This window comes from Giraffa tippelskirchi, chromosome 4 (assembly GCF_054371585.1).
Source record: "Giraffa tippelskirchi isolate mGirTip1 chromosome 4, T2T-mGirTip1v1.2.pri, whole genome shotgun sequence".
Taxonomy (NCBI): Eukaryota; Metazoa; Chordata; class Mammalia; order Artiodactyla; family Giraffidae; genus Giraffa; species Giraffa tippelskirchi.
The window spans coordinates 1,624,085-1,633,302 of NC_137278.1; the positions used below are offsets into that span (position 1 = coordinate 1,624,085).

The 9,218-nt window shown below is 60.5% G+C and overlaps 1 protein-coding gene across 5 annotated transcripts; it reads left to right on the forward strand.

Annotated features, from left to right (window-relative positions):
- The first annotated feature begins 385 nt into the window (after positions 1 to 385).
- On the forward strand, positions 386 to 8,976 carry LOC145503713 (ficolin-2). 5 transcript variants are annotated; one of them, XM_081483827.1, is made up of 9 exons: positions 386 to 560; positions 1,849 to 1,962; positions 3,982 to 4,044; positions 4,422 to 4,457; positions 5,379 to 5,411; positions 5,821 to 5,948; positions 6,420 to 6,549; positions 7,409 to 7,543; positions 8,543 to 8,976. In XM_081483827.1, the coding sequence occupies exons 1-9, from the start codon at positions 461 to 463 to the stop codon at positions 8,788 to 8,790; spliced, it is 987 nt and encodes a 328-aa protein (XP_081339953.1). In that variant the 5' UTR covers positions 386 to 460; the 3' UTR covers positions 8,791 to 8,976. The 5 variants fall into 5 exon arrangements, with proteins under 5 accessions (XP_081339953.1, XP_081339954.1, XP_081339955.1 ...); XM_081483828.1 differs by having other exon boundaries at positions 4,431 to 4,457; XM_081483829.1 differs by lacking the exon at positions 4,422 to 4,457 and having other exon boundaries at positions 3,982 to 4,038; positions 5,382 to 5,411.
- Positions 8,977 to 9,218: the final 242 nt, after the last annotated feature.

The following is a 9,218-nucleotide window of genomic DNA, read 5'->3' on the forward strand; positions in this document are numbered from 1 at the left end:
CTAAGAAGTGCTCAGGATTTCTTTTTCTCTTCACATATGTTAGGTGCTCAGTCATTAGAACATTCTGGAAATCAGGTCAGGGAGGGAGGGGTCTTACTTGTCCTCATACCCCCAGTCAAAGCCTCAGGGTGGTGTCTGGGCAGAGCTGGGTGATAAGGAGGGGGTTTGGGGATGGAGCTTTCCTTAAGCCACAAAGAAGGCAGACCCCTTCCAGCGCAGGGGTCCTGGGAGCTCTCTCAACTGGGAACAGGGTATCCTGCCAGCGGAAGTGAGCCCAATTCAGCGGGCAGCTGGTGGGGCCCAGAGGGAAGGAAACGCCCTTTGCCATCCTCTGGCACTTCCTGTGGGTGTAAGCAAAGAGGAGGGAGGAAGTGGGCATCCCCCTGGAGTGGAGAAACCGCAGGCCCAGGCAAGGGTTGGCTTCCACCACCCGCAAGAGCGCGGTCACGGACTGGAGGACATGGAGCTGAGAGGCACGGCCGGGGCCCTGGGGCCCGCTGGCCCGCTGCTTGTGTGCCTGTGCTGGACCCTCACTGCCCGGGCTGCAGACACCTGTCCAGGTGAGACGGTCCTCAGTCTCTGGCCCCTGAACGCTGCAGCTCCTCACTCACCAACCAGAGGTAGCATCCAGAGTGAAACCCTCCTCCTGCACCCTCTGAAGGCAGCAGCTCAGCTTCATCCTCAGACGAGGAGGCAAGCACCGCCCAAGGTCATGCGGGAGGAGCAGGAGGTTAATCCGGGTCTGTCTCCTGCTCAAGCCTCGGATTTGCTCCACGGAGCGTCCCGTCGGGTCTGGGCTCTGCAGCCAAGAAGGGCAATGCCCCCGGCTTCCTGTTTTCTCCTGGACTTTTCAGAAAGGCTCTCTAATCCCAGGGCTCCCACACTCGCTTGGGGTTTGTTACTGCGGATTTTCGGCTTTCACCCCAGAGTGTGAATCGGCAGAGTCGAGGTGTAAGGGGGTGGCCTCCCTTCTGGTCCCGGGCAGGGGGCTGGGCCCACGCCTGGAAAGAGGTTGCCCCGAGGACAGACCAGCCTCGCCCTGAGTTTAGGATGTATTTGTGGGAGAAGCATAAACTTGTCCCCCTGAGAGTGTCTCTGGTAGAGACAGACTCCAAAGCAGCAGCTCCCATATCTGCAGGGAGAGCCTGGCTGACTTCCACACACTCTTAAGTTGTCTCTTGTGAGGATGTTTTACTTTTGAAATCAACAAAACTAATTTTTTTTTTTCCCAAGAAGGAAATGAACCCTTGATCCCTGTTCTACTGGAATTTGCTCCGTGTTCTTAGATCAAATGTATTTTCTCTCTAGGGGGACCTACAGGGACCCTTTCCAATTCAGGAGCTCTACAGTCACAAGTCTGAGGTCTGGGGTTGAAAATGTTATGCTGTCCCCAAGTCCCTGAGTCTTATAAATATTTATTGTTGTCATGTAGTGGAGGTAGCCACTGTTTATGAGGCTCTTTTTAAATGCCGTAAAGTATACCAAGAATCTAACAATCTGCATTATCTGATCTAATCCTCTCCACAGCCTTATTTCTGTCCCCGTTTGGATGCCCAGAGCTCAGAGGGGTTGACAGGCTTGCCCAAAGACACACAGCATGGAGGTGTGGGGCTGGGAATTGGGCAAGGTGGATTCCAAGGCCAAGGCTCTGCCTGGCATGGCCTCCCCACCTGACCAGTGCCCACCAGAGGTGGGAAGCTCACTGCCAGGCTGACCCTTCATCTGCGGCCAGTGACACAGGCTGGAGCCAAGGGGCCAGGTCACCTTGTGACAGATTCTCTTGGCTCGGACTGCCTGTCGCCGGCCCTGCGACAAGCGCCCTGACCCCAACTCCGTGTTTCTCTGCAGAGGTAAAGCTGGTGGGTCTAGAGGGCTCCGACAAGCTGTCCATCCTCCGAGGCTGCCCGGGGCTGCCCGGAGCCCCAGGGCCCAAGGGAGAGGCAGGCGTCAGTGGACTGAAGGGCATGTGCTCCGGCTCAGGGACAGGGGTCACTGAGCACCGGCTCTTCTCAAATTGGAGCCCATGCAGGGCAGTGCCCCCGGGGGTCTCAGTTTGGGAGTTTGGGTCACGGGGTCTGCCCAGAGGCCACCACGGTGCCCCACCAGCCCCTGCTGCCCCCTGAGGAGGGCGCTGGTCTCAGCTATTCTCAGCTCACGTCTGGGAGTGTTTTCATGGCGCGTGCGCTTCCTGGCCCTTGATCCGGACTGGCTCTACCGGGACCGTCGGCAGGGGCTCTGCACCTCAAGTACCTGCTGTGCTCACCTGGAAAATGGGGCCCAGATTTTCCTCCCTGCGCCTCCAGGAGGAACCCGGGGCTCCGAGCAGCCCAGCATCTCCAGGGAGGGAGGAGCTGGGTCTCCACCCAGTGTGAGGGCCCCCGAGCACTCCACACATCCCTGCCCACGTGGCCATCCCCCCTTACAAGGTTTGGGGCCCTCAAAAGGGGTCCAAGATGGGCTTCTGCTGCGGGGAGCCTGGGTGGAGGGCATGTCTGGGCCGTTGCCCGCCAGGGGGTGTGTTTACTCTGCCCAAAGCGGAAGCGGCCCCAACCCTCTGTCCCACCCCCACACCCCACGCCCCACTCCCCAGGGCGGTGAGCCTGTTGGTAGACTCCTGCTCTTACCTTTGCTGAGCCTGGGGCTGCCTCTCCTGACCCTCCCATCAGTGCTTGGGAGGAGGGGAAGGGGCCCTAGGTGGTCTTAGCCTCCTGCCAAAGTTAATAATGCAGACCTGGGCCTCATTATTTCTTGGGCTCTGAAATCACTGCAGATGGTGACTGCGGCCATGAAATTAAAAGATGCTTGCTCCTTGGAAGAAAAACTATGACAAACCTAGACAGTATATTAAAAAGCAGACATCACTTTGCCGACAAAGGTCCGTCTGGTCAAAGCTATGGTTTTTCCAGTGGTCATGTATGGATGTGAGAGTTGGACCATAAGGAAGGCTGAGCGCTGAAGAATTGATGCTTTCAAACTGTGGTGCTGGAGAAGACTCTTGAGAGTCCCTTGGACTGCGAGGAGATCCAATCAGTCCATCCCGAAGGAGATCAGTCCTGAATATTCTTTGGAAGGACTGATGCTGAAGCTGAAGCTCCAATACTTTGGCCACCTAATGTGAAGAGTCAACTCATTGGAAAAGACCCTGATGCTGGGAAAGATTGAAGGCAGGAGGAGAAGGGCATGACCCAGGATGAGATGGCAGGATGGCATCACCGACTCAATGGACATGAGTTTGAGCAAGCTCCGAGAGTTGGTGATGGACAGGCAGGCCTGGCGTGCTGCAGTCCATGGGGTTGAAAAGAGTTGGACACGACTGAGCAACTGAACTGAACTGAACTGAACTGGGGCCTCAGGCTGCTGACCTCTCCCCTCTGGAAGCGGAGTCGGAACCTCCCCAGAAGGATACATAATTGTGTCTGACCTCCCTGCATCTGGGCGTGCCTAGTCGTTCAGACGGTAAAGAATCTGTCTGCCGTGCAGGAGAGCCGGGTTTGACTCCTGGAAAGGCAACCCACTCCAGTATTCTTGCTTGGAGAATTCCATGGACAAGGAGGCTGGTGGGCTACAGTCTGTGGGGTCCAAAGAGTTGGACACGACTGAGCAACTAACGCTGTCCCCTGCCCGCGGCTCGCGTCTCCAGGTGCCCCTGTGTGATCGTCTCTGAGGATGTGCTCCTGTCCCAGCCCCCGACTAGACGGTAGAGCTCTGTGCGGCGGCGTGGACCTGGGCCTGCTACACAGAGGTCTACAGGAGCTGGAAGCCGGCGGCGCCCCGCGGTGCCCGCCCTCTGCCCCGGGGCGATGGGTGCTTTGTCCCCACTGTCTCTGCTGTCGCCCTCGGGCTGAGTCCCGGGGGCCTGCGGTGCTGAGGATACTGGGGCCGGGATGGGAGGGTCAGGACTTGACTCCTCAGCGCAGAGAGCGCTCAAGTAGGGTGCCTCGGATGGCCTTTCCCTCAATGGCGTGTCTTTGGGATTTACAGGAGAACGAGGTTCGCCCGGAGTCCCTGGGAAGGCAGGGCCGGCTGGACCCAAAGGAAGCACAGGTGATGAGGAGCTGCGACCCCTCAGCAGGCCCCGGGGCCTGTCTACAGAGACGGGAGAGACGGACGGAGAGGGGCAGGGAGGTGGAGAGACAGCCGGGCGAGGGGCAGAGCGGGAGGGCGGCGGGAGACAGAGACACGCCTGTCTTACTGCCTGTGTCCTGAGAGCCTCGAGGCGGCACGGGAACCGGTCCAGGGTCCTGGGTCCCCAGCAGCCCACCTGCTCCACCAAGAGAAAGCCATGTGAGCCACGGAGCATGCGTGTGGCTCAGCCTCACGCCCACCCACCGCCCCCCGAAGAGCTGAGCACGGGGTGGCTTCCAGAGTGGAGGGTCGCTGTCCGCCGACAGGCGTCCTCTGCATCCTCTGTCTCTCCCCAGGAGCCCAAGGGGAGAAGGGACCACGTGGAGAGAAAGGTGAGTCCCTCCCCTCCCCGGGGCACCCAGCAGGCTTTGCAGCCAGAGGCCTGGGTCACAGGAGGTGCCCTGGGGCCCAGGAGACCGTCTGGGGGAGGAACTCAGACCATGCCCCTGGCCCCATCTGTCCAGCGCATGGGTGGGCGTGGAGGGGCGGTCCTGGTGGTTGGAGACTGGAGGAGCCAGCGGCTGCCAGTCTTGCCCCTGGGAGACTGGCAACACTGATTTATTGCATGACTGTGGACACTTTGCTTTTCTTTTTTTTTGGTCTGATTTATGCCCATTTATTTAAAAATTTCTAAAAGTAAGAAAAGGTAAAACACCAAGACACAGTCAGGCTTCCCAGGTGGCGCTAGTGGTAAAGAACCCTCCTGCCAATACAGGAGATGGAAGAGATATGAGTTTGATCCCTGGGTCGGGAAGATCCCCTGGAGGAGGGCATGGCAACCCACTCTAGTACTCTTGCCTGGAGAATGCCCATGGACAGAGGACCCTGGCGGGCTACAGTCCGTGTGATCGCAAAGAGTCGGACACGACTGAGCGCTCACAAGACACGGTCACAAATTTTGACTACAAACATGAAGTGCGCTGGTTGGGGCCCAGGCATGCCCCAAACACCCCCCAGGACTTTCCATGACCAGAGGCTCTGATGGAGACACTGGTGGTGGAAAGTGATGGGCCCGGAGGAGCTGACCCTCACTGCTGGGAGCCTCGAAGCCCAGCCAGTTCCCCAAGCGACAGTGCTGGCTACCTGCCCCCAGGCAGGGGAACCTGTGCGGCTGAGTCTAGGAACTGCGGCCGAGGGCTGGGGGCTGCTCTCCTGGAAGAGCTGGGTCACGGTTTCCATTCTCGGTGCCATGTTCCCGGAGCAGAGGGGCTGTTTCCAGACATGTGACACGCATGTCCTTTCTCCCACAACAGGAGAGCCAGGACAGCCTCATTCCTGTGCCACAGGTGACTGCGCACACGCCGACCCCCGACCCCTGGACCTCAGCCAGGACTTGCTCCTGGGGGGCGGCGTTTGACCAGAAGGCCAGCATAGCACAGACTCCTGTTTTGGCTTCCAGACATGAAACACTCTCTGCGCATCTCTCACTGCCCAGTTACTCGAGTGATGGGCAGCTATTGCCTGAATGACATGTGCCTTCCACAGCAGTCTTCCTGGGGGAGCTTATGACTTTCCCTGGAAGGTGGGGTCCCCGGACCAAGGCGGGGACACCTCCGGGAGGCGGGGTGGCCTCCGTCTGTCCCGGGCTTCATTGCCACCCTCCCCCAGGCAGATGTCCGCTCCTCCCCGCCCCCTACTGCCCCTGCCCAGCTGAGGCTCCTGACCTGGCGTCCACCCCCCCATTTCCCCTCCCAGGACCTCGGACCTGCAAGGAGCTGCTCACCAGCGGACACTTTCTGAGCGGCTGGCACACCATCTACCTGCCCGACTGCCGGCCCCTGACCGTGCTGTGTGACATGGACACGGACGGCGGGGGGTGGACCGTGAGCTGGCGGGGGTCCCGGAGATGGCCATGTGGCTCGTGGGCAGTGGTGGGCATGCCTGGGAGGCCCCTCTGGTGGGACACCGGTCTTTAGAAGCCTTTGTGAGACTGTGTAGCCCCAGGCTCAGGCTGACCCAGTCCTGTCACTGAGGTCGGGAGAAGCAGAAGTATCGGGGCAGGGGCAAGGAGGCCTGTAACTCCGGGCCATGGGCTGAGGCCCAGAAGTGCCCGTCCCTCTCTAGCCATGTGACTTTGGGCTTGTCGCCTACCCTCTCTGTGCCTCCATGCTCTCCTTGGCCACGTGTAGGTGTCCCCCTAACAGTCCCTGGGGTCTCTGATGAGACCCGCGTCCTGGGCCCCAGCCTGCAAAGCTCTGGGAACTACCAGCGCTGTGCTCACGGGTGGCGGGCTGCCCCACGGGGGTCGGCAGCAGGGGCCTGTCTCCCAGCGCCCCCCACCCGCCCATGCACAGGTTTTCCAGCGAAGGAGGGACGGCTCCGTGGACTTCTTCCGGACCTGGGCCGCATACAAGCAGGGCTTCGGCAGTCAGCTGGGCGAGTTCTGGCTGGGGAATGACAACATCCACGCCCTGACCGCCCAGGGTAGGGCCACGGCAGGGGCTCTGTGGTTGCGGGGGCTGCAGCCCACGGCTCCTGATCCTAGCCCTGGGCCGGAGACCTCGCCCCTCCGCGTGCTCCCCTCTGACAGCAGGGTGGTCACGCCTGTGCCAGCCTGGGGCGCGCTGCTCTTAGAGTCTCTGAGAGTCAGAATCGGGGGGGGGTTATTGGGGGGAAGGCGTCTTCTGGTCTCAGGACCAATCAGACCTTAGAACCCGAGGGGAGGAAGCGGGCAGGAGGCTGGCTGGACTGGGGTGGCCCTCCTCTCTCTTCCAGCCATTGGTCCTCCCTTGAAACTGGGCTCTGAGGCCCACGGAGGAAGGCCCACCCTTCTTTCTGCCGGTCACTGCACCTGGTGGTCCCAACACGGTCCCCCTCCGCCCTCTTCTCTGTTTCATAGAATCAGCCTCACGGGTGGTCCTGAGTTCAACTGTAAACGTGTGAATCGTATTCTAAATTCTTCCACTACCTCAGGGCAACCTTGAAGGTGTCCACTCATGTGCCTGAAATTCTTGCAAAAGAAATGAATACAGATACACTTTCCTGCCCTGGCATTCACAGTGGTTTGCAGGAGAATTTAGGGTTTCCAGTAGAGTGAGGCTTCATTCCATTCAAGGAACACCAACCGTGGGATTTTGGGCAAAGCTGATGGAACAGAAGGGGAGCTGTCGGAAGACAGGGAGCCTTCCCCGGAACCTCACATCCACCAGCCTCTCACACTTTCCCCGCTGAATTTTCCCCGGATGCCAAGTTCAGACATTCCTCCAGAATTTATTCAAATTCCTACCTCCTTTGCTTGGAGGCGGAGGGTCCCTTCTGCTGAGACCTGAACACCTTCCAACAGGAACCAGTGAGCTCCGGGTAGACCTCATGGACTTTGAGGGCAACCGCCGATTTGCCAAGTACCAGTCATTCAAGGTGGCGGGTGAAGCTGAGAAGTACAAGCTGGTCCTGGGAGCCTTTGTGGAGGGCAGTGCAGGTCAGAGTCCACACGGGGCACGGCGGGGGCCGGGGCTTGAGCTCAGGGTTGGGGAAGCAGAGAAGCCACTGGGTGTCCTGGCTCTGTCTCCCTGCAAGAGCCTGGGCTGGGGGCTCCCCTCTCGGGGTCTGGCTTCTCCATCTGTGACTGCAGACAAGAAGGTGCCCGAGTTTCTGTGTAACGTGGGGGCCCGCGATGTGCTGAGGTCACTGACCCTGTCCCTGCTGACACCGGGAAGAGGATGGTCATCTCATACGAGGCCATAGAGCCCTGTTCCCAAGCGGCTCCACAGAACACCAACCCTGTGGGATGTTCTTTGCCAGAAAGACCCCCTGGTCACAGACTGTGGGAAGGCATTTCCTTTGGCACATCCTGGAAATTCCAGGGTGCATTCGTGTTCAGGAAAGGTGCTAGGTGCCTGTTGGATTGGGTTGAAGCAGAGCTGCAGAGAGCAAGGCCCTCCGGGATGCCGGAGGGGATGGCTAACGGGAGCCTTCAAGCGCCTGTTTGACACACACGGCCTCCTCTGAGCTGCCAAGGAAGGGCCAGGGCAGGGACCCTTGACCTCATGGTGTAGGTGAGGGCCAGGCAGGCGTGGGGGGCGTGGATACTGCGGGAGCCAGAGGGGGGGCTGCACGCCCGGGGCCGACGCTGGAGCCACGGCCCTGGTGAGGTGGTGCTGGGCCCCTGGGATGACCAGGGCAAGCCAGTGGGAGGGGGCGGGTCCCAGGAGAGAGGTGCGGGCTTGGGGAAGAGAGGGCCCTGAGGTCCTGGGGGTCTCTGCGGGGCCAGGAGGAAACAGGTGAGGCTGGAGGGAGGCTGGCGCCTGGTGCAGAGCTCTGGGGCCAGGAGGCGCCCTCTGCCCCACGGCCGAGGTGGGCTCTCAGCCCCCTGGGGGTCTCTGGAGGGAGGTGAGCTGGGCGGGCAGCGGGGCCCCCCGACGACGGCTCCCTCCAGGACCAGCGACACTGCGCTCCGCCCGCTCCTCTCCTCGAGCAGGTGATTCCCTGACGGACCACAGAAATCACGTCTTCTCCACCAAAGACCGCGACAACGATGAGAGCGCCTCCAACTGCGCCGAGCAGTTCCAGGGGGGCTGGTGGTACCACAGCTGTCACTCGTCCAACCTGAACGGCCGCTACCTCCGGGGGCCGCACACGAGCTACGCCAACGGCGTCAACTGGAAGTCGTGGGGGTGGTACAACTACAGCTACAAGCTGTCGGAGATGAAGCTGCGGCTCACCTAGCTGGGCACACGCCTCCGCGAGCTTTGCTCCGTCCCCGGCGAAGGCCAGGCCCCCACGCGGCCCCCGCCGCCCCTCTGCGTCCGCTCGTAAGGCCCGCAGGGTCCAGCGCCTCCTGTCGGCGTCTGCACTCCGAGCCCCACAGCCTCGCCAGCAGCACCATGGTTTTAAAGAGTTTGCTTTCTGACAGATACTTTTTCCTGTTTGTTTTCATTTGCGTCCTTGAGCTTTTCTGAGCATTTCTCCCACAGCCGGTCTGCAGCAGGGGCTTCTGACTGGGCCGAGCCAGGGGGAGGTCGGACCCCCCCGTAGCACGTGCAATCACCAACGTCCTCCAAGCATCAGCCACAGCCTTAAGCTCCCACCGTTAACAGAGAGGGCGGTCCCCTCCCTCCGCCAAAGGCTCCAGCCTCCTCCCGCCTCACTCCCAA

Bases quoted from the DNA above. Each gene is read 5' to 3' on its own strand.
- LOC145503713 (XM_081483827.1), top strand. From the start codon at position 461: ATGGAGCTGAGAGGCACGGCCGGGGCCCTGGGGCCCGCTGGCCCGCTG. The intron at 1,963-3,981 runs GCATGTGCTCCG...TGGGATTTACAG, and splicing joins AGGCGTCAGTGGACTGAAGG to GAGAACGAGGTTCGCCCGGA. The intron at 5,949-6,419 runs GTGAGCTGGCGG...GCCCATGCACAG, and splicing joins CGGACGGCGGGGGGTGGACC to GTTTTCCAGCGAAGGAGGGA.